Here is a 25,144-nt window from a genome sequence, read left to right as displayed (position 1 = left end):
CTAGAGCGACGACTCAGAAACATCAAGGCTTAGCCAGCTCGATTATTGGGCTCAATACATGCAGAAATTTAGGAACAAAGTTGGGAGAACTCTTGACAAAGGAAAAGACAGGCTGTTGTAGTGGGCAAGTGGAAGCTCATTGTCTGTATAAACTCCAAAGAGTAAATTTATCCAGCTCCAGCGCATCCTGTCGTATGTTCATTATTATAGTTGAAGATATGTGATAATTTTCTGGTAGCAAGTGTTTAATTTGTTCTACTTCCCTTTAGTTGATTACTGATATCCAGAATGTTGTGTTATTAATATGTCCCTGCAGGCCCACGCTTTCTCCTTCTCCCCATACTATTCCAGATAGATAATCTCAGAATTGTCCCATATGCTATATATACTCCATCAAATCATTCTTCGAATATCCAGTTTAAACCAAGCATATATACGCATCCATTGAAAAAAAAGAAATTTGACGATCAAGGCTTTGAAGTAGCTCAACATTCGCCTTACTGAATAATTTTATGACAAGATTATCAGTATCCAGTCCACCATTAGCACCCTTAGGATATAATGGCGAGCTTAATAAAGTAGTCAGGTTAATAATTTCTGGTGGTTGCAGTTAAAAATTGAGATCTTTCCATATGGAATATTCAAAAACCTTAATGAGAACTAGTCGAAGAAGACAAAATAAGGTGGTGAAATGGGGTCTCCAGTCTAATCCCTAAATCACCACAAAAAAAATCTATAAAATAATCGTTTGTGAGTTACAGGTGTCCGGTCTGTGTCGTGCCATTGTTATTATTTTATATAGAATTGTATACTCATTTTGATACGAACTGATTTAAAATATGAATAAGTAAATCATGCATAACTCCCAATAATCTCATTGGGAACACTGTTGATAACAGTTTGGCCTCCACTCTCCACTCCGCATTTGGGATGTTTTTTATTCAGTCAACATTATTGCAACTTGGCTGTGAATTTCAATTTTTATAACAGAAATTTCCAGACTCGCAACCCCAACAAGGATATAGACTTTTAATTAAATTCAATCTGTGTTAATGTATAGACTCTATTTTAAAAATCGGACCGATCTGTTGGTCGGACCGGTCCGACCGAGACCCGAAGCTTCTCCAGTTCAGTTCATGTCTTAGTAGACCTGGCAAAACGGGTGGGTGGGTCGGGTACGGGCCGGTAAAACGGGTACGGGTGAAACGGTACGGGTCTTATATGGGTCTATATACGGGTCCAATATTTTGGACCCGTGCCCTATCCTATACGGGTACTGGACCCGCGGGTGGACCCATTTTTTCTCTCTCCAATTTCAGTTTTGACAGTTTCACCCCTAACAGTTTTCAATTATACAATTACATACACCCCCAAAATTCCTGCAGTTTTAATTTTTTACATTTACACCCCCTAAATCAACTACTCTAAATTCAATTCAATTAAAAATATAAACAAATATGAACCAAATAAAACAAATAACACATAAACAAACATAATATATAATACAAAACTACAAATACCAACCAAAACAAACAAAATACAAATCACTAATACACAATTACACATAAACAACCAAATAAGTCAATAACTATAAATACAATTAAATAAACAAATACATAATCCAATATTCAACAAAAAACATCTTAGGACAACAAATGTTCATTCCACGGGCGTGAGTAGTCTCTTGATTCCACGGTCTCGAGTCAATCAATGGCACATCAAGATCATCATCTGAATCACTTTCACCTCATCATCTACAAACAATGATCAACTACAAATATTAAAATGTAAATAATAAAATATACGAAATATTATGTTAACATGTTACAATTGGTCTATTTCATAATAGATTCTATGTAGCAATTATGCATAAGTGAGTTATTTATAGATTGATTAATGTAAATTATAAATATTCCACCTAATTACTGATAACATGAACTTGAAATCCCAGATTTTTCACCATTATGAAACTAAAAATAACTAAAACCAGCACTAACTAAACTAAGCCTAACACAACCCTTCTGCTGAAATGAGTTGCAATTCTATTCAAAATATCAGCAGAACACATTGGTATCTACAACTTCATTGTGTTTCACGTTCCACATTTTCCAAGCAACCAAACAAAGTCTGCGCTCCAAGGACCTAAATGATCATCTTAATCACAAAACTACAATTAAAGTTCATCTGCTCAAGAATTCGCTCCACTTCGATTAGTGTCATTTTTTTTTTTTTTCTATTCATTTCAATCATCACAAACCCATAAAGAGAAACATAACAAGATCCATTCTATTCTACTCTTTCCAATTCATTTCCATAACTTTCCTCCACTTTCTAAGTAACCAACAACAAAATTTAAAACCAAGCACAAACTGAAACATAAAACTATACCAACCACAAAAAAGAAACCAGCAAAATTCATTCCAAAAAAAATTCATTATCACTAATACGAATTAAAAAGATCCCATTGGTTTCCAAAATCATCAAAACTTCTCTTAACTATGATAATCATCATAAATTCCCCTAAGATCACCCCAAACCTCTTTAAATCTCATCAAATTAACCATAAACCTCTCTCACGAAGGGACCTATTGTCAATTTTCCAAACCATAAGGGTCCATCAAATTGTACCAAACCAAACATAAGCAACTATGAAAGAAACTCAAACAATTCTTCCTAAAACTCTTCTTCGAGTAAAAATTCATTCGCTTCCCAAAAAATAAAAATAAAAATAATCGAAAAGGATTTGTTTTTGAAGAAACCTGTTTTTGCCGAACTTCCGCTTCTGATCTCTCTCTGAGCCTCTATTTCGTTACCGAAGTGACGAATATTAATCGAAGAAGACTGATGAGACGTGACTGATGAGAGACTGATGATGATGCCGATGGCGGGCCGCGATCTGAGACTGAGAGATTTGAGATGAGATGTTCAGATGAGAGTGAAACTGTGAGAGGGAGGCGTGACCGTGATTCGTGATGAGTCTGATGACTGATGAGATGCGTGAGAGGGAGACGTGAGAGGGAGGCGTGACTGCGTGAGTGTGAACTGTGACTCTGTGAGAGGGATTCGTGATGACTGTGACTTTGTGAGAGGGAGGCGTGAGGGGGAGGCGTCAGGCGTGAGAGGGAGGCGTGAAGTCTGTGATAAAAAATTAAAAACTTTTAGGGATTCATTCAGTTCAAAACAGAACAAAAGCCTTGGCTTATACGGGTGCCCGCGGGTGCCCACGGGTTCACCCGTATGACCCGTAACTTATTGGACCGGGTATGGGTACGGGTCACAAAAAAATGGGTTTAATTTATTGAACCCATACCCTATATTTTTTACCCGGGTACGGACCGACCCGCGGGTCCATACCCGTTTTGCCAGGTCTATGTCTTAGGGGTTTTTTTGTAATATTTCAAAATTATAAGGGTTAATTGTAATTTTATAGGAGTGTTTTGGATATATGTCAAAATTTTAGGGATTAATTGATTTTTTGGGGTATTTTTGAAATAAATAAAAATTTTCGAGACTAATTGAACTTTTTTGGGAAATTTTTGTAATATATTAAAATTTAAGGGATTAATATATATTTTTTAAAAATAAAATTATTGCTGACATTGTCGATCTAATCGATTGACTCGTGACCTGGATAATAAAACGGATTGTCCTCCGATCCAGGTTTTAAAACAATAAGTATAAACTCTTAATTAGCTAGGGATCAAGCGAAGGCAGAAGCCAGTAATGAGACAAAGAGTGTAGGAATATCTGATAATTTGGGGTTATAAATACTAGATAAGTTGAATAGACAAATGCTGGTGTGACTGGGCATATACAGTATAGTTATATTCGGGACCAAATTCTCGTCAAGTGAATTGCATTAGAATCAAAGCATGAGCAAAAATTATTCGAGTCTTATCACATCACAGTGTGATGCCGACTTATACTGTTTTAGGTCATCATATGTGTTTTCTTTTTCAAGATTCTCATGTAGATAAAGTATGTAACATAAATATCATTCAACAAAATCAAATCAGGAAAAAAAAAAAGAAAAAAAAAAAAGGATATTTGTCTTATAGTGTTTGCCAACACATCTCTGTCCCACCACTAGTTGATAATGCATTAAATGGACTTAATACAGATTTATCTCTTATTTTTTCTTAATTCTTTGGTTAGTTGCTTATCTACTCCTGCTATTCATTTGAAAAAATTATCAATTTGCATAATAGAATCTTTTCATCCACAACTTGCTTGAGTTTTAGGCAAATATAATCAGCAGGTATTTCAAACAAAAAATCACCATAACAAAGATCTTAATTTATGTCTTGAAGTATCAAAATGTTTATTTGCCTAGACCCTAAGGTCTGAACTGACTAAAGCTTTATTTTTCCTTGTTCATCGCAAGTTACAGTTACAGTTGATCCCAAGAATTAGTAATATACATTTATGTGCCTGTTTGTGTTTGGTGGATATAGTACTATTGATAGTCAACACTTTTGTTATAGTTTTCATCTAATTAGTTTTGTCAACTTAAAGAAGCTTAAATCACTCGCAACATGCATCACATGGCTATAAAAACAAGTTATTCCGAATGGATTTTCACTTGAAGATAGTAATTCCTGATAGGTTTCTAATATTGGTTGGAAGTGCAAGAACCACCAGGAGCAGTACTCGCAGACCACTTCTGATGTCAAGTGACGGCCAACTTATTATTTCAATTTCATCTTTCCGAATCTGCTGGTGGGTGGTGATACCTTACCAGTTTTAAGATAGGTAAAATAATAGAGATATCCCTGGAATGTGAAAAAAGTAAGATAAGTAGACATATTAAGTGGAAAGTACTGTTAGGTTTTGAAATTTTAATGAAGCCATTGGTTTCCTTAGCATCAATCATCAACCACCTCCACCATATCTTTCCCAATAAGGATGGCACATGGGAAGTCATTGATTGAGCTATCCTACTTGGAATCTGCAATCTTTCAATTAAAGAGAGAGAAAAATAAACAGCAGTATCTGCAATCTCTGGAAATATGGAGATGTAGTTGGAGTTGGAGGTGGAGTAATAAGACAAACAGGTAAGTGAATAAACAAAACGAAAAATTAAGTACGGAAAGAACTACCTGAAATTAAGGATAAAATTTAACAGGGACTGGCTGCCCATTAGCTGACACGGCTCTCTCCATTTTGAGGCAACACCCCACAGCTAGAGTCTTCCATTGTTAGCCACTTAGCCCTTGCTTATTTTATATAAAGAATTGCTTGAACCTGTAAATGCGCGCTTTAAAGCGTCTTATGCTCCCGATTCCCGAATGGCACACGGAGATTGGTCCCATATCCCCAATTACGAAGAGTCACGTAGATATGTGTGATCTTTGCCCTTACCAAGAGACCATAAAGGTGACTGATTTGAGTTTTCTCCTTGCGAATTCTCCTAACTCTATTATCATCACTCGTCAGGTAATCAAAATCATCAAACCCTTTGTACCGTAAGTTCCCATTTATATTACTTATAAATGAAAATTTAAAGAACCCAGATTTAATTATTAAAATAACTGTAAAGAAATGGCTTTTTAAGTTTAAAACTTGATTAGGGAAACTCCTGTGAAATTAAAGCTGGGCCGTGGCTTTCATTTTAATACCCTTTTTGAAATAATTACTGCATTGATTAGTGTTAAAGTTTGAATCCTTTTGGTAGAAGAGGAAGACATGATAAAGAAAAAGAGCAAAAAATTGTTACGGGCACCGACGCTTTGTACCAAATTTTTATATCGAACGACGTATCCACTGAATTAAACAAGCCACATATCACGTTAATAAATATTCTGCGAATGAACGACCATCCACCAAATATGGACGATCGTCCACCTAGAATAGATGCATGTTCATAGTTTAAACTAAAAAATTTTGGCCTAAATTGTTTATCTTTTAAGAGAACGGGCGTCCATCTTTTAATATTAACAAATTTTAGTTTAATAAAAAAAATTCTTTTAAATTTTCAATTAGAATGTTTAAAAATTTAGGCACCCCAAAACAAGTTTCATTTATCTCTTACTTCGCATTTTGTTTATAAATGAAATAAAAAATTTTGAGAATGGACGCGGCCATCCAAATGAGTGGATTGGCGTCCATTCTCAATTTTTTTTTTTTTAAATTTCTAAATTTTTTTTAGATGAAACGCTCAGACAATGTCCAATTGCGCGTTCATACTTTTACTTAAAATCAATTTTTTTTCTTTTATTTCATCTAAAAATTTTATACTTTAAAAATGAATATTTCATCTTAAATTAAACAATGGGACGCTTGTCCATTGAATGTAAAATTTTTTGGATGGTGTCCACGTCCATAGTAAATAGATACCCGTCCATATAAGATGGACGAGCGTCCATTATTTTTCTTTTAAAATTTTTTAGACGGGCATCTATCTAAATGGACACCCGCCCATATAATATGAACGGGAGTCCATTAAATATGGGCGAGTATCCATAAATGTTGGACGGCCGTTCATTCACGAAAGACTCCAGCGTGTCGCGTCTGACTAGTTGCCATGTCCTTTCATACAAAAATTCGATGTAAAATTTTAGTGATTGTAGCATTACTCAAAAGAGCGATAAAGAAGGCATGGCCAAAGAATTTTAGTTTTAGATAAAACTGAATTACAGTTATTTTTAAATTATAAATTTGAATTTCTCTTAACTGTTAAGTGTATTTATTTAGTTTTATCCTTTTAAAACTATAAAAAGGGGAATATATTATGTATCGATCTAAGAAAATGAATAGATAATGTTTCTCTCCTCTTCCCCGGTTACAAAAATTAGCAACATGGACGGAGCGATTAAGTGAGGAATAAGCCTTAGATTTGATTTAGCAAATAGCAACTAACAAACCAGCTTATATAATAAGAAGTCAACAGGCAAATTATAGAAGTTAACATTTAACCAAACCAGTTTATAAAAGTTAACATTTAACCAAACCAGAATATATAATAATATAAATATACATATTTTCTGTTTCAAAGGTTGATGGGAGCTCTAACCCTTCATCCTTAACGATTGAATAAAGATACTCTAATAAACATTTTTTATAAACGCGATATAACAATTTGTAATTAGATTCCCCAAAGATTAAAAAGGGTTAACACATGGGAAGGATAAAACAGGCAACCCCATATCAGAGTGTCCCTCTCCATACTTGGATATTAAATTAAGAACATGAAAATTGGAGATCTTCTGATCTCACAGTTATCATTTTCATTACTTTATTCTCGGAATTTTCTATATTTTAAACAAGTAACATGATTCTCTTATAATCCCTTCTCTTCCTTTTCTTCTAAGTGTCAGCCCGTCTCCACCTACTTTCTTTCTCTCTCTCTAATTATATTTTCTTAAACTCTTCTTTTCTTTCTGTAGCAATTAAGTTTTATAGAAGAAAAATAACAAATTAAGCATTTACTCTCTCTGTACCAATTAAATTGGATTGAAGAGAAAAAAGAAAGGAATAAGATAAGCAGATGAAGATCCAGTGCGACGTGTGTAACAAAGACGAGGCTTCGGTGTTCTGCACCGCCGATGAGGCAGCTCTTTGTGACAAGTGCGACCACCGTGTCCACCATGCCAACAAACTTGCCTCTAAGCACCAACGCTTTTCGCTTCTCCATCCTTCCTCTAAAGAGTTCCCTCTCTGTGACGTCTGTCAGGTATTCGTTTTCACTTCCTTGATTACCAGTTATTGTTAATTTATTTCTGATAATTTTGATGGTTTGTTTTTGTTGTAGGAGAAGAGAGCCTTCGTGTTTTGTCAACAAGAACGAGCTATTCTGTGCAGAGATTGTGATGTTCCGATTCATACAGCCAACGAGTACAGACAGAAGCATAATAGGTTTCTTCTCACAGGGGTCAAACTCTCTGCTGCTACTACTCTTTATACATCCTCTGGAAACAACGGTTGTGATTCTGTTCCTGATGCTAAGTCTCAGAAGTCTTCTATCAAGAAACATGTCTCTGTTACTCCACCGAGTTCAAATCCATCTTCTAATTCAAAGATTTCAAATACAACAACAACAACTACTATGATGAGTAATAGTGGGAATAATTTGATAGTTAGTGAAGGTGGTGGTTCAACAAGTAGCATATCAGAATACTTGGAGATGCTCCCTGGCTGGCATGTTGAAGACTTTCTTGATTCTTCTTTAGACAACTTTGGTTTCTGTAAGGTTTGCATTATCAAATCCCATATTCTGGGTTCAAAAAACTTTCAGTTCTGATGTTTTGCTTTGATATCTTTTTTCGTGTTGATTTGTTGCAGAGTAATGATGGTATGTTGCTCTTTGCGGACGCTGATTTTGGATGCAATTTGAGTTCTTTGTCATCTGGAAGTAATGGAATTTGGGTCCCTCAAACCCCAGCACCTCTCCATCCTTCTCTCTTTCCTTCACAAATTGGAGGACAAATTAGTTTCAAGGAGACAAAGGAGGTTACCACCATGAAAACCAACAACAGTAGGGGGACAGACGATGGTTTCACAGTTCCACAGATCAGTCCTCCCTCGGCTACCTCAAAGAGATCTAGACCCAATTTCTGGTAGGATTAAATCGTCAAGATCTCAAATCAATCATGAACAAAGCTCATGTTCCTATGTTTTTTTGATATGGGTTCCAATTTCTCTTTGTTTTTTTTTCTTTGATTGTCATTTCATTTACTTTTAGTCTGGTTTAGTTTGTTGCTGTTGTTTTGGCCAGTACTCTCTCTCTCTCCAGGTGGTCCAAATCCAACTGGGTTTTGTTTCCATCATTTTGTTTCATCTTTTTCTTGTACTTGCAACAAGCAAACGTCTTTGTACATATTAAGGAGATCTGGAAAAACCCTTTCGATATCCGTTTCTAACCACATATAGCACTTTCAATCGAATTTGGCATGAAAATCATATACACGTTGCTTCAAAATTCATCATGGAAATTTTGATGGAACAGCTAATTATTAAGAACACTTTTTGGCTAACGCCAGAGAACTTTTGAGCAATCAACTGTTAAAGCACAAGTATTTTTCGCTTTTGTCGGGGAGAGGTATCGTATTATTGAGATTGGAAGAAGACGGTAATGATGATTATCATGAAGATGGTCATCGGATAAGGAACAAGGAGAGATGCCAAAAGGGGTAGCCTGGTTTTGTCATAATGCATAATGTCCTTCGTGGGGACAAGAGTACTAGAACCCATCAATTTCATTTCACTAATAGAAAGTTGGTTTGGTTTGTTGAGAACTTGTTTCACTGTTGTCTGTAATGCATAATGTCCTTCGTGGGGACGAGAGTAATAGAACCATCAATTTCATTTCATTAATAGAAAGTTGGTTCGGTTTGTTGAGTAATTGTTTCACTGTTTCCTGCTGCCAGTACTTAGCAGGGTGAATTTTTTGCTATCTGAATATCAATGTTGTTACAAGTCTCTCGATCTCCAGCAAGGGTTCGACTGGCAGTCCCTACCACTTTCAGGTTTTTGGTAAGTAGTAGATCTTTAAGTTTTAACCACTTAATTTTTTGCTTTATTATAGTTAAGATGGGTGGCAATTCGAATGGATGGATGCAGTCAATTTCTTACCAATGCATTGCCAAAATAGTTTGTTTGTTTCACTATCCTATTCTAAAAACAAAAAAATGTATTGTTTTAATATTCTTAAAATCTAATTCTATTTTATATAATTCAAAATATTAATTATTATTTTTTCGTAAAAATAACTTAATTTTATTTTTTATTTTTTTTCAAAATACTATTTAAAAAACATAAAATATTGAATTTAACCGACCATTTATTGCAATGAAAGTAACACAAGTATGGATCCCATATTTGCAAATGATGCCTGGATTTCTCACTCGCTCTCACACACCCTATATTAAATGAATGCTATAACTATAAGACGGCTATTTGGATTTCTCCGAGTACAAAATGGGTAAATTTTTGTTACTTTCACATCACTGTGCTCTAATTGTCGTCATGGTGTACGTTGTTTGGAAATAAATAGTCGCCAATGTGGAAAACCTAGTGATAGTCAATTGGCAATTTTAGTATCTTGTTATGTCTAGACTTGTATGTTATACTCCAAACTACGAGGGTAAAGTTTGGTTCTGTGGATTTCTCCAGATAAAATAAGCATTATTTAAGGATGAGCTGGACATTTACACAAACACAAAATACAATTTAAATCCAGTATGCAACATCACCTCGGAACTGTTTTTACATGTGGGGGAGAGGGACTTACATGTCATGAAGAGTACTGTATTGGAAATTGGGTTATGGATCCAACATCATGCACTGCCTCTGATTGTTGTAAACTAAATTGTGCGATGATAGACTCTAGAACGGTGATCTAGATTCTGGACGTCCCAGTCACACCTGTCTGTTTCTTCTTCATGGTGAAACCGAAGTTATACGCAGCTCAAACCTTAAAAAAATTGATGTTACTTCCTTGGTTAAAAAGTTTGAAATATGGTGGGTAGCTAGCTCCCACAAGTCAATTGATTCGCATTTTGTGGGCTCTATTAATTCATATTTCTTCTTCATTTCACTGTCAACACTCATGTATATTTTCCGTGTGAATCATCAACAAAAACTGAATTCTCTAGAACGGTCATTGTATTATAAGATTTTGACTTGAGCTTAGAAAAGGGGAGTTTGTGGTCTTATTAAGTTAGCCCCATTGACATTTTGGAACAACCCTTCTTTGATTTTTTGTTGTCAGCAATTAATTAATTGCTTTGGGACCCAATGACAATGTTAACTCCAGCACCCACCTCTCACACAAGTAAATCAAATCCAATTACGTGATTATGTAGATAATGGAGTGCAAAAATTCTGGGCGGAAACAAATCCTGGCTGTACTGAACTTGGTAAAATTATTAATGACCAAGATAGTGAGAATGGGTACCAACTCATGCTGCCTATTGCAGTAATATGGATTGCCTCACAACTCGAGTAATATCAACTCAAAACAACAATATACGAACACTAAAAACCTATCAAACTGTTATTACCACCACATCTCTGAAATCAGGAGTCAAATAAACAAACTAATACAACAAATAGGAAACCAGAAACTTCCCCACATTTCTTTTTTGTAATCTTTGATGAAGAATCTATAACAAAAGGTTATTAAATTAGAGGAATTAACAAGCAGCAAATCAGGATCAGGGGCGTCGACAATGAGCTTTGCACATGTATTGGCAGTCATAGAAGCAAGGTCCACCACAATGAAGGGGACAATCCAGTCTCATGCCTCTGCACCTGCCTCTATTCATGCACTGGGCAAACTCACCCAGTTTATAATCCTTCCTGTTAAAAGATCTCCCTCTATGAACCCTATTATTAACGCCTCTACTTCCTTCTTTTCCTTTCCCACCACATCCCCATTTATAATAACCACCTCCTCCTCCTCCCCATCCCCATCCACCCCCACCACCTCCTCCTCCTCCACCACCACCGCCACCTCCTCCACCACCACCACCCCACCCCCATCCATAACCCCCACCACCACCGCCGCCGCGGCCACCACCTCGTCCTACACCTCCATAATGCCCATAATGTTTATTCTTGCTGTTGATAACAACCTCGGTGTTAGTTGTCTTGTTTCCAACTTCTACATTGTCATTTCCTCGAGGAAGGTCAACAAGAGTGCCTTCACTACGGGTTCCGTTTACCAAAATTTCTCCAGCTGTCAGCTCAGCAACGGTCATTGCTAGAAACAAAAGAAACCAGAATCTTCTTCTTGCTGTCTTCATCTTGCGATGCTTACTTTTGCAAATGTTGTGAAAATGTTGCTTCACTTATATAGACGAGATGATTAGCTGGATAAATGGTGAGCATTAATTAGCAGCAACTAGTTGGCCCCACATGATCTTAGAAATTTGAACTTAAAACAATCTTGCTGCAGGTTGTTCTCTTCTCAAAAGAGAATAAGAATGAGAATCCTTAGAGAACACTTTTGTCCCCACCTGAAGTTTGTGCAAGCATGCTGAACTTCTTCTCCAAATGTGGGCACCACCGTGCTCTTCACGCACTTGCATGCCACGCTTTCACCCACTCTCGCTAATATTTATCCCTTCAAGTTATCTTTACAACTTGACGATGAGATAATGGGCACCATTGTACCAGAGATTTAGTTAATAAATTACACCATAAGCATGATGAACCAGATTAGTTTGATCAATACTATATAAATGACCATTTGAGAGACTTCCTTGAACGATAAGAGTGTGAATTGTTTTATTAACTAAAATATGTATGTTTTCTTTAACAGAAACGTGATAAATGAACTTAGAGAAACATAGTTTAGATTATGTAACAAAAACAGATGAGCCATTGGCCAACCAACGGAAAATGGTCCATCTTAAAGCCTTGATATTTTCAGCTCCTCTCTAACAAATTAATGGTCCTTCCCTAACGGTCACCATTGTCTGTATATTTGCCTTGATGTAGAAGTTTGAAAGAGAGGGCGTGCGTATTCCAAACAGCAGTGGGTAGAGATCTGGTGGGGGTGTCACCTAAACGTATTCCTTACAAGATACAAATATTAATTCGGTCTGTTTGTGTCATCATGTTTCCAACTGTATAGGACCAAATAAATTATATATGAACTGAAGCCAAAAGGATTCAAGCTCAAGTTTGCTACAAGCTCCTTGTACACGGCAAGGACTGAAGCTTTCTCCACTGAGGTCGAATCCAATATTTACTGTGACTTATGACTTATATTTAGTCATGTAGACAATAGAGTGGAAAATTGGTACACTGACAATGTAAATGATTGAGAATGAAGAGGAGATTGACCAGTATGTATAATGAATAAAGATCCTTTTCCTTTCAAGTGCTAAGCTGTTTGAAAGGCGAATCAATATGAATAATTCACATGAGACGGAATAATGTCAATCTGCTATCCAGGCGTTTAAGCAAAGCCAAATCGGGAGGGGACTCCTTAATTCTTTCGCATGTGACTTTGCACCACAGATATGTAGCAGCGGTTTGATACAACCAAAAAAGATGCAATAATGTTCAGCTCAAACTTAATAGGAAGCACTGAGAGTAAAAGTTTGGATACCGTCTCTCTCTCTATTCTCTAAACAAATAAAATGTCCCATTCGATGTTAAAAGCATGCTAGGCCAGCATGTGACTTACCAGACAAGGCCATAACTAAATGTAAGTTAAAATGTATGAATATCACACATGGGTTTCCACTTTCCAAGCATTAATCTTCCGAGAGCACAATATTTTATTCAACTCAATTACTTTATAGAGACAAGTAGACAACTAATAACATAAGGTGATGTAAAATAGATATTTCACTAAATTGGTGAGACCACACCGGTTACGGAACTATTTTGTTCCTGGGATTTGGCACGTGTGGTTCTAAAAACTGGGTAATAATTTTCCAGATCAAGCTGTTCCAGAATTTTTCTTGTCATCCATAGATAGGAAGAATGACCTTCGATGAGATCAGTAACATCAACCTGCAAATCCAACACAAATCCATTATCAATGCAATACGACTGCAAAAGAAATCTGAAGGGTGAGAATCTGTGCTTACATTCTCAATCCCCGAAATATCAACAGGTTGAATTCCAGCTAATCCTTTAGAAAGTAAACTGCACAGGGTAAACAATTTGGCCATATAGAAGTTAATTAACTAATAGATTGAATATGTGATTTAAATTAAAAGGTGCAATACGATTGTTTGCGAAAGAAGAAAGTTTTGTTCTAATTGTACCTCACAAACTCCATCAAAAATAAGAAGCAAAAGTGTTTGTGTTCCTAATCATGTGTTTCAATCCTTCAGTAAACACTTACTCAAGACAACTTACATAGAGAGTATACAGTTATCACTGAAGGATGCATAACCATTACTATGCCTAGCACAATTAAATCATGGGAAAGCACAATGTTGTGATCTTGCTCCATAATTTGATGTACAAGATTTACCTAAGTAACATAGAATTGTCTATAAAGCACCTACCTTGCACGAAAAACAATTCCCAATGTCCAGTCAGTAGTCGAATAAGCATTGACAAATCTCCCGGCCACCATCTGCAAACCAATAGCAGGATTTAGTTACCTCTAAAAGGACAATAGTTATTTAGAAAATTTTAGCAGAAAATAATTCGGGGTACACCTTTCTTGCATCCTCCCAGTTTTCATCTTCAATTGATATTGGTGCTCCAAGGAAAACAACCCTTTCCACTAGTCCAGCTGCAAAATACAGCAGCAAATAGTAGCAGCAGATGATCAACCCAACAATCAAGAAAAAAATAACATGATATATCATACCATTTTCTCCTGTTTCAGCCAGACATTGGAGACATTTGAAAATTACACGAGCCCCCAATGAGAAACCTATGAGTGTCACAGGTCTGCAACAATATAGAGGAATTACGGTATAATGTTACAAAGCCACAAATAAAACACTTTTGATCTTTTAATGATAGTACAGGATCAATCATTAGCACCTGTTTCCTTGCAGTCCCTTCAACAACACTTCAGCAAGCAATTTACCAGCTTTATCAGATCTAATAGTAGAGATGGGAATAGGAAAAGGGGGTGGGGAGCAGGGTGCAGATGCAAAAAGCTGTCAGAGACGTCAATTAAACACTTGTAACACTAACATTATTTGCCATGGAGATAATTCAGTTCAAAAATCTAACTGGGAAAATATGCATGTAGAATGAAATGTATAAACTATCCAATAACATGTACTTAAATTAGCAATTAACATGCCTTATGCAATCTCTACACCTTTAGAAACTCAATATGTAATTTTGACATGACCAGAATAAAAATCCCGAGTAGTTTGAAATTGAGGCTTAGTAAGTATCACAGTAAAAACAGGAGTTAATTGCTGGACACTTTGATGATTACTGGAATGAAAATCTCAACTAATTTTGATTATTGCATATATGTGTAAAATGATACTGGGAAGCAAAATATAATAACTTTCACATTAAGCACGCAATTGGGTTTCCCCTGCCAATTAAGTGAAAACTAACCTGTCAATAGCAACTGCCCATTTGCTGTCTATAAGATCTGATGCTGTAACCAGTGTTGCCGGCATAGCAAATGCTGCTACAAGTGTGTTTAATACAGTATGCATGGCACCTTGTTTCATCATTTCCGCAGCAATTCCTTCAGCAAGCACCTTGATTGTTGATGACAAAAAATTCTAAATGTAGCAATTCTAAATACAATTTTAAGGTTAAAAAGTGTACTTGAAGTTAGCCAGTCCTGTATTCCAGTGCTCAGTTCAATCAAATTTTTAGACTCCCACCATAGGGCATACCTAGATATTTATTAAACTAAAATCAGAAACTATTATAAAGACACAAGGATGCAGCTTCTAGTAAATGGAAGAACTCCGACAGAACAATCTTTCACTAGAACTGTTTATTGAAAACACATACACAGTAGATCGAAACATGTAACCCATAACAATCTAGAGTCCATTAACACCTTAAGCTCAAACAATTTTGTGCCCAGAATGACCAAAGATAATTGCTATAAACATGTGCGACATACCCCCTGCACCCCCTTCCCTCTCTCTTTAACTCCCATCGTGTAACAAGGGTGGATACTACAGAAATGAAATCATGAAACAGGTAGCATATTAAAAATTTGAATCTTTCTTTAGGAAAGACTTCAAATTTTGCAACAACAAGCACTTAATGGAAGTATAATGATGTGCCATTTGTGATGAGAACACTGAAGGAAAAGATAAAATAGAATTGTGATCCATTCTCAAAGGTGGTATATTTAAGTTTCTAACCTCTCCAAGTTATCCTTATGACCTTCCCAAGGCTTGATGAAATCTTCTTCCTCAAAGACAAATCCGGAGATCATAATTCCAACTGCCAGCCGCTGGGAAGATTAGATATATCAATAAGAAAAACATATAATACAACTACGAGGGGCTACTATCAATAGAGATCCTGGCGGTATAACATGATACGCAAAAAACCATTAGTAAGTTTTAACACCCCTACGTCCAGGCCTAAATATCAAGAAACAATAATAAATAAATGAACAGTAGTACTCACGCCTTGGTTATGATTCTCTCCCATAGCTCTGAACTCAAATTCCTCAATGCTGCCAACTCTTTTAGCCATTTTACTCCCTGTAAGGCCAGCTCCAGCCGCTGAGATGTACAAAAAGTAATTAAATAAGTTCCCCTTTATTCTTCTCTCTTTTAAATTTAATATTACAAATATACAAGTATAGATGACTATATGACAAAATTTTATCTCTGTGAAGTAAATTATCTTTGACTATTTTGTCACCTTAAATCAACATATCCTCTAAAGTTCAACTAACCTGACATCCTCAATCCATAGTGAATTTTTATAAGAGCTGACCCCAGTCAGACTGTAAGCATACAGTCACAAGAATCAATATTATCAAACCACAGCCTTTCTTCCTCTGAAACCAAGATACATATAAACAGCTTCCATACAATCAGTATCAGCATTCTAGGAAATTTACATCAGCTAAAAATTTTGAAAGACGGATCACTGATATACTTTTCAGATTTCATAGGATAAAAATATAAAAAAACCTCTTGGGTAACATATTCCTTGAATTTCATTAGATACACATTACTAAAGATCTCCACACATACAGATATATTACATGGTACTAGAAATCACGTTTAAACTGACTGCAGAAATTGCTGGGCAGCACTTAGACACTCCAGTTAGTATTCAGGAAATTGCAAATGTATTGATGATGAAGCCAGAATAGCCAATCCTATAAAATAATACCTCCAAATGAAGCAGCAACAGCAGCTGAACCAGCAGCTGATCCTGTAGCACTAGCTGCTGCAGCAAATCCACTTGCTCCAATTGCAGGGACAAGACCGCCCAAAGTAGGAGCCAAAGAACCCAACCCATGTGCTATTGCAGGGGCAGCTAGGCCTGTTAAGAATCATAAACAACTTTATAACACCCTTGTTACCACCACAAGTTTCTATTGAAGAAAACATCTGGTATGCTGAATTAAGAAGAATATATACCGCCAGTAATTGCCATCAAGGTTCCTCCTGTTAGAGCAGCTGCACCAATAATACCTCCACGCTTCCAGTTGGCCCCAGGGGCTTCTGAAGTACCATTTCCATCCTCATTTCCACCCTGCTCTTGCTCTGTCGCCATTAAGGAGGAGGCGACTATTGTCTCTATAGCTTCCTACAAAACAAAAGTTTCCTGTAATGGATTCTAGTACAATAATAGAAACCAAGGAGCACGTGCCAGAAGTCCTTAAAATAACTGTAATGAATTTACATACATTAATAAATATTTATTTGAATATGTCAATGCCTGTGTGCAAGTATCTCTCTCTGTATGGTATGATAAACTCTTTCATAATAAAGCAAATATCAATTAACTCTAACATACGAAATAAATGTTACATACAAAGAATTGGTGGGTAGACAAACCACTTTAATCCATTTGACATTGAGCCATTTTGATAGTAAACGTAAAGCCACACGATGTCTAGCGTCATAACCCTTTCGTCGAGCACAATTCTTGTCAAAATCAGTATTCTCAACTAAAAAAGCTGAAAGAAGCTCAAAAAGAACTGCCACTTTTGTCTGGTATGTGAGCACCGTTTCCTCCTCCGGTGGTTGCTCCGAAATTTCAATTACAAATCTACTTTGAGCTTTCTCTTCAGTGGACGCCTTGGGAATCGCCCCCTGTATGGTTTCCTTGATATCAGTCGCTGGTTCTGGCTTATTGATGGAATATTTCTCGTGGCATTTGTTTTCATACTCATAATTCCCAGAACCATCCAAAGAGGCAGCAGAGCTTTCCATGCTAAGCACCATGGCATCAACAGTTTTGGTCAAAGCAAGTTCCTTGTTTGTTATTTCTGAAGTTCCACCACTTTCCGCTGAGAGTAAAGTCAAGAACTGTGATACAAATAATATCATGGTCAGTTAATAAAAAAATAATAAACACAAAGCAACCGGTGCAGGTAAAACTTTAAAAATCATCCAAAACAATCAACAAAGATATTTTTACGCATAATCATCAAGTAAACAAATAGTGTCGCACTCTTTCACTTTACAAAATAATCCTAGTCTGATCTTAATATAACTTGAGGCCTTGAAAAGTTAAAAATTTCCAAGGAAAATATTATCTCTTTATCACTCACACTGACAGTCTCAAATAGATTATTTTATTATGAAATAGTAAAAAATACAAATTGAAAGCCATTAAAACTTAATTCTGGTCAACTGATACAAATGTCAGTCGCACAGTCCGGATTTAGCAGTTAATCAGCAATTCGAAAGAATATTACATACCGCTCCAACATGGTGCCTTAACTGTGAAGAGAGCTCAGCTGTTTCCTTAATCCCATGCTGCCTTTGTTCGTCCACCCCTAAAAACCTGTTCATTTTCAAAATCCTTCAAAAGATTATCGCAATTAATCCATTCTTAAATTTGAAAAGCCGTGTGATTTGCATAACGTGATGACAAATAAATAGAAGTCCGAATCAAATCATGAATGGTACGATTGTACTTATCATTTCCTCAAATCACCACCATTAACCATACTCAAACCAGTCTTATTTCACTCTAATCATTGTTTGCTCAATTTAAGCATTTTCACCTCCTAATCGAGGTAAGAAAAGGATATTATTGCTAGAAAATAATACCTAAAAACAGGGGAAAGCAAGCCAGAATTTTCATGGATCCAAAGCTGAGGATGATCCGAAACCGAAACAGTCCAACCGATTTCCACGCCTTCGCCAATAGGCTCATCTATGAGGGGTACAAGAGGATTTGAAGGCCGCTTTTGGTGAATTTGCGTATGATGAAGTGCCAGAGCAAACAGACCAGCCGCTGCGTACTTCTGCGTAGGCGTCTTTGTCGATGTCTCCATGACTCCAAGAACCGATAAGCTAATGCATCTAATTTTTGGAAAAGATATCTTAAAAGTAGGATCTCTGGAGGAGCTTCAGTTCTTGAGTTATATTGTTTGGCTCTCAATATTGACGAATAAATTATAACCGCCTTTACTTTTAAAAAAATGCAACGGTCTGATCGCGGGTCGAGCTCTTTCTCCGCATACACGCGGGAAATGCAGCCGCGTGGATATATGAATCATGAAAAGGGCTCTACCTACGGCCACGTGGCATCATTTCATTTGCTATTATTTCTACCTCACACGAAAAATTTCCCCGGATATTGTCTTTCCTCTATGAATGAATCTCATCTACCTGTTTATTGGGAAAAATCCCAAAATAATATTTCAACTTAATAAAAAGGAAAATTACTTGTATGACCCATCTTACTCACTAATATAATTTAAAAGGAGTTATTTTTTAATTTGAATGATTATTTCTTAATAAAACCTATACAATTAACTACTTAATCAAGGATATGTAGATAGCGTAATACTATAATGCTAATGTGATAATATTATTGATAAAGAAAAATAATAAGTTTACAACTCAATCTCACAACTTCCTCTTACAACCATAACGTATCAACAAATTGATACTATCAAATCAATTCTCACTACATCCAAGATCAAAAGACACTATTAAAAACAAACTATCGTTTCTTTAACAAGAATGATTATTTTTTATGTAGAAACAACCAAAGGAACAGTTATTCCTTTCTAAAGATTTATTGTTCCCTCCATTAAAAATGATTGTTCTTATTTATGAATGGTCATTCCTTCGTATGAAACGACTATTTTTTTCTATGAAGAACGATCATTCTTTCATAAATAACGATTGTTTCTTTAGTCTAATTAAAATCATTTTGACATGACAACACCAACTATATTAAGGGTTACAAGATAAGTTCGTAAAAAAATATTGTTGGCGTAACATTACAATGCTACTCATTAATAAATCGTGTCCTTGAAATCCAAATCCAAAGATTAAAATTTTTGAAGAAAATTTTGAAAAATAAAAACAAATGTATCGAACTGTGAAAGAGTGCAATACAATCAACAAAACCCCTTTGGGGAGAAGTACACCAAAAAGCTTAAAGTTACCTAAGATATTCAAAATCAGTTGCCTGCTTACCGAATCGATTTACGAAGTGGCCCAATTCAGTTTCCATGGGAAAATCTCGGCCACAATAAAGAAAAACCAATGTTCCTAGACACCCTAAGACTACATTGGCCGTCCCAGACCAGAAACAACACGACCACACAACGATCGAGCAGTATGGCACAAACACCTCAAGTTCACACAGCTTATACTAACCACATAAATAATATGTTGAGACAGCAAAATATCCTTTGGGGCAATAAAAAGGGTCGAGGCCCTAATCCAGTTGCTGTAAATTCAACTGTAAGTCTGTAACCAGCAAACCCAATGCAAAACATGATTTTTAATCCTCCAAAGCAGTTCAGATACCTATTCATGCAAATTCAGAATCAAAACCGGCGGTATCCACGGTCAGCTATTCTCCCAGACGGGCACTCATATGCCATGTGGCCCCTGCCTCCACAATTGTGGCATATGATTATGGGACCTATGCAATCCCTGCTCATGTGGCCAACCTGGTTGCAGTTCCGGCAGATCACATCACGATAGCCACCATATCTAACCCCACCACTCCTCTCACCGAGAGAATTACCCTTGGGGCATTGCCGAGCCAAATGCCCAGATATGTTGCACACATTGCAGACAGGTTCATTCTGACAATCACGTGCTATGTGGCCTGTTTTCCTGCAATTCTTGCATGCTTTGTCATTAGTACAGTCTGCTGCAATATGCCCTGGCTTGTAGCAATTGTTGCAGAGTCTCAAGTCTCCACCTGGCTGCTCAGAGTTTGGGCAATCTCTAGCACGATGTCCGGCTTTGCCACACGAGTGGCAGATGCCCTCATTATGACAGTTGCCGGCCACATGTCCAGGTTCTCGACAATTCCAACACCGTGCTTGTGTAGTGCACTCTGATGCAATGTGCCTGAAAATAAAATGTTAGATGTGTAGCTGTTTGTAGTGTTTATATTTATGATGGTAATGCAAGAAGGTTCCATTACCCAGGAAGACCACAGTTGTTACAAACAGCAACATTAGGACATTCTCTTGCAAAATGACCAGGTCGCTTGCAGTTGTTGCACAGATTGCCTTGGCTAGTGACATTTCAGAAAAAATGGTAAGCACGAAGTAAACAATCCAGAAGAGTTGCAATTTCCTTTTGCAAATTAATAATCATCTTAAAGGCACAATCTTTATGGCTAAGAAAGGATTCTCAGAGCTTAACATTCATATTGTCAAAGAATAACCAATTAAATTATGAATATCCAAAATTATACGCATGCAAGATCCAATCAGGCTAAAGAAGAAAATATGTTGACACTGCTATAACAAGCAAAAAGGTTGCCGTAGCTCAGCTCAACGTCCAAAAGCAATTAAGTCTAAGTTCACTCCACAGCTGATTACAAGATAAAACTAAATCGTGGTACTGTGTAGAATAACCCTGACCACATGCAAAGCGGTCAAGCAGCAGCATAATTATACCAAAACAAACACTTATACAGGATAAAGAAACAAATGTCAACACGATCCCATATACCATTAAGTTTTAGTGGACTGAAAAAGAAAAAGAAAAAGAAGCTCTGGATAGACACAAAAGGAAAAATTGGATTGGCAGCCACAACATAAAACATGAACACAGCCCAAGGACACATTCCAGAAAATAGTGCTCATGGATCTGTTTTCATTGATTGTTCTTTATTTTTTTTGGATCCTTTCCTCTTTAGACACCAAAATTCTTTAAAAAAAAAAAAAATCAAAAGAGCTATTAGAAAACTAAGAACCTGAAACCGCGACGTGCCTCTCTCCTTAAAGGAGCGTCACGATATGAAGAGTGTCGAGATCGGATCCTGCGATCTCGTGGACTCCTGCTTCGACTCCGACTCCGACTACGACTTCGGCTCCTGCTACTGCTCCTGCTGCGTGAACTCATGTTCAAATCTCCTACTAATCACGTCAAACACCACTGATCCACAAACACACCACCAAAAACAACACAGCTGCCACAGCTTCCCTGTCAACATTAATCACACACCCAAATATTATCTCCATTGGACCACCTCATACTCTTACCTTCAAACACAAGCACCAAATTCCAACAGTAAAATAAAACCCTTGTCCAACAACACCTTTCAAATTACAATCACCAAGTCCCATAACATACCGTGTAAATTTACAAGGACACAATTCTTCATCGTGAAGTATCTGCCATGGAGAATCATATACCACTGGCAAGCAAGATTTCTTCAGCCCGCATAAACTTTCAAATTTAGTTACAATATTAACACTTTTTAACAGACAATATTCCAACCATGTACAAATCATCCACAAAAGAGACAGACCTCCTCAATCTGTCACAAGCAATTCCTTGGTTTCACATTTGGAACCAATTTGATTTGACAACTTGAAGTGTAATACGTCTTAAAGAAACCAAAATCATTAGTGAATTACATTTATGTGCGTACCCCTCAATATGTGTTGTGCTGAAAATAGTTCATGATAATTACATTACCAAATAAAACATATTGTGTTTGATAATTTTCCCTAAAAGGCCTTTCTCTAAACCAAATACCAACAAGTGTTCAAGAATGCTTTCTTCAAAGCCAAAAAACAGTGACTTCAATGGAGAGAGCAGAAATACTACAGTCCTAATTAAAAATTACTATAAGGATAATATACCACACACATGGAGTAAGCATGAGACAGAAAGACTATAAGTACAATAAATACATTCACACCCACACAGGATGGGGTCCTTCCCAAATGGTAGAATTGAACAAAATAAGAGAGCTTAATGTTTAACTGTCGGCCTCTTCCTCAATTCACTGGTAACATCTGACCACTTTAATGTCCACAATCTCTTATTTGTAACAAAGACATGAACTGAAATGGCTTAGTGTTACATACAAAGATGAAAAAAAGTTGGGAAAAAACACGCAATAATATTCTAAGAGCATTATCTCACAGCAAAGACTGTAAGGGCCAGATTCTGCTTGCCCCGACAGAAATTTATCCTCAGTTATCGCTTAGATACGCAGGTTTACATCAAGTTGGCAAATTCGCCTATCAACAAATCACTTATTCTTGATTATTTTGACCACCTGAGGCCAAAGAATTTCAGCAAAGCTTTCTATCTAAGAAATCAAGTCGAAACTTGCATCAGTATATTATGTTATAATGCATTAACATTGAAATAACAATGACCTATAATGCATTGAACCTAACAAAGAGTCATAATAATGGCAATAATTATATTGCATAATTGTAACCAAAGAAAATAAATTCTGGATTTCTATTTAGGACCCTGGTAAGCATTTTAAACTTATGGAATCCAAGACTAATTAATGTGGTTATTGTTGATTACGCCCCAAATATTTACTCTTTTAAGCAACATTCAAAGCATTATATCTCACGAAACAAATCGAAAAGACCAAGAGAAGTAGTGAGCAAGGATCGAATGAATAATAGAGGAATCTTAAAGACCATTTAGAAAAGGAATTTCCAAGCAACTTAAATTTTGGATACATTTACTGATAATACAATCTTCTGCATAATGAACAAAATTTTGAGAATGTTTATGTTGTTTCAAGAAATTATACTTTTAAGACGTACGGAAATAAATTCTAAAGTTCAAGAATATCTAAATCTCATCCTTCAGGAAAAATGACAAAAACAATCAATAAGAAACACAGAATTAGCAGTGGATAGATGTCAGCCATTCCTTGATCAATTAGGAATGTTTTCGTTATAAATTTAAATTATTAGCTCCACACTGGTGGCATCTATTTCAAGCATGTGGCTTTCTTGAAGCAGCCAATAACTTGCCATATAATGAGCACCGCGCTCTAGAAACCACGTGGCCTTTGCAAATTAACTAACCACTGTCATATAATGATCACTGAGGCCACGTAAAAATTGTAAAATTCATGCAAATATTCATGAAAATCAGGAAGAAAAAAAATGTTTGGTTAGGGTTTTAAAAACAATGCATCACGAGACAAGTCAATAATACTACAACAAACTCACAATGATAAAAACAACTTACTCCAAATATAAGTATAATGGATGGAGGCACATTTGACACAAGAGGGGAACCGTGTCTCAATCGATAAGATAAATACTCCTAACAATAATAAATCAAGGACTTGTTTTTGCAACACGTTATTCAGGATAAATTTGTTTTTGCAACACTCACTTAATTTGTTTGTTTTAAAAAATAGCCCTTAAACCACTGGACATTCATCACCATATATATTATCAACCGAAATTCAAAAACCTTGTTCCATTTCAAAAACCCTGTTCCATTTCAAAAACCCTATCGTGCTCTTCCACACAAATGCCTCTAAGCGACCATTGTGCTCCAGTGGATAAACAAAAAGAGAAAGCAGAACTATAAAAAGATACGAATCCAGTTCAGTGTAACATAAAATTGATTGCACGTACTGTATGAACGAAACCCTGGTTCTCATGACCTTCAACTAAAACAATCGCAAAATCCCAATACCACAACCATAAAGACCTTAGGTTAACCTAAACATTCAGAGGATGATAGATCGCATAATACAAGATTGGAAATCGATAGGGATACAAAACAAAAATAAAAATAAAAAAAGCTATTGAAGCAAAAGTAAAATTAAAGAATCAAATGAATCGTAGTGCAGGGTTTAGATTCACAAACCTCTGTGCTGGAGAGGAACTTCGGTCCGATGTAATATTTTGCAGCAAAAATATCCTTTGCTTGGCAGCTAGTGTTTAGAAATTAGAAGACCTCTTTTTCTTATTTTTATTTCAAAGTCGCTTAGGCATGTGAAGTTTCGGAATTTTGTGCCACGTGACAATATGAGATTGGCTGGTAACCACTGGGGCTCGCTTAGGGTCACTGTAGACCTATGCTGACGTAATTTATCGATTTTATCCTTTTATATAATTTATTTTCTAATAGCAAAATAAATAAATAAGTAGGAGTTAAACATACAAATATGTCCTCGAGGTTTGAGGTTAAATTTCAAGTATGAGAATAAATAATAGAAGGATAGTTTAATAAATTTATAATAGTATAAGTTTTAATAATTTATTAACATTAAGAGATTTTAATTATTCCAAAAAACTGAATGAAAACTTACCATAAAAAAGGATTCCAAA

At 36.1% G+C, this 25,144-nt stretch overlaps 4 protein-coding genes across 5 annotated transcripts; 1 reads left to right on the top strand and 3 right to left on the bottom strand.

Annotated features, from left to right (window-relative positions):
• Positions 1-7,147: 7,147 nt before the first annotated feature.
• On the top strand, positions 7,148-8,847 carry LOC116127500 (B-box zinc finger protein 21-like). The gene is made up of 3 exons (XM_031413163.1): positions 7,148-7,672; positions 7,751-8,188; positions 8,281-8,847. Exons 1-3 carry the CDS (start codon positions 7,487-7,489, stop codon positions 8,557-8,559), a joined length of 903 nt encoding a protein of 300 aa, XP_031269023.1. The 5' UTR covers positions 7,148-7,486; the 3' UTR covers positions 8,560-8,847.
• Positions 8,848-10,933: 2,086 nt separating this feature from the next.
• Positions 10,934-11,949, bottom strand: LOC116127446 (glycine-rich protein 2-like). Its single transcript, XM_031413091.1, has 2 exons — positions 11,498-11,949; positions 10,934-11,434 (listed from the first exon to the last, which is right to left on the bottom strand). Exons 1-2 carry the CDS (start codon positions 11,742-11,744, stop codon positions 11,154-11,156), a joined length of 528 nt encoding a protein of 175 aa, XP_031268951.1. The 5' UTR covers positions 11,745-11,949; the 3' UTR covers positions 10,934-11,153.
• A 1,353-nt stretch (positions 11,950-13,302) lies between these two features.
• LOC116127558 (transmembrane and coiled-coil domain-containing protein 4-like) lies at positions 13,303-19,025 on the bottom strand. The gene is made up of 15 exons (XM_031413205.1): positions 18,657-19,025; positions 18,303-18,387; positions 17,433-17,906; positions 17,013-17,181; positions 16,762-16,914; positions 16,042-16,139; positions 15,771-15,862; positions 15,217-15,287; positions 14,998-15,133; positions 14,461-14,520; positions 14,282-14,364; positions 14,127-14,203; positions 13,971-14,041; positions 13,545-13,602; positions 13,303-13,467 (listed from the first exon to the last, which is right to left on the bottom strand). The coding sequence occupies exons 1-15, from the start codon at positions 18,881-18,883 to the stop codon at positions 13,303-13,305; spliced, it is 2,019 nt and encodes a 672-aa protein (XP_031269065.1). The 5' UTR covers positions 18,884-19,025.
• A 913-nt stretch (positions 19,026-19,938) lies between these two features.
• On the bottom strand, positions 19,939-24,806 carry LOC116127492 (cellular nucleic acid-binding protein). Of its 2 annotated transcripts, XM_031413155.1 has the most exons (5): positions 24,681-24,722; positions 22,167-22,230; positions 21,787-22,016; positions 21,007-21,099; positions 19,939-20,930 (listed from the first exon to the last, which is right to left on the bottom strand). In XM_031413155.1, exons 3-5 carry the CDS (start codon positions 21,933-21,935, stop codon positions 20,396-20,398), a joined length of 777 nt encoding a protein of 258 aa, XP_031269015.1. In that variant the 5' UTR covers positions 21,936-22,016; positions 22,167-22,230; positions 24,681-24,722; the 3' UTR covers positions 19,939-20,395. The 2 variants fall into 2 exon arrangements, with proteins under 2 accessions (XP_031269015.1, XP_031269014.1); XM_031413154.1 differs by lacking the exon at positions 22,167-22,230 and having other exon boundaries at positions 24,681-24,806.
• Between the last annotated feature and the right edge of the window lie 338 nt (positions 24,807-25,144).

This window comes from Pistacia vera, unplaced genomic scaffold (assembly GCF_008641045.1).
Source record: "Pistacia vera cultivar Batoury unplaced genomic scaffold, PisVer_v2 Contig192, whole genome shotgun sequence".
Lineage (NCBI taxonomy): Eukaryota > Viridiplantae > Streptophyta > Magnoliopsida > Sapindales > Anacardiaceae > Pistacia > Pistacia vera.
This window is presented reverse-complemented; position numbering and strand designations above follow the sequence as displayed.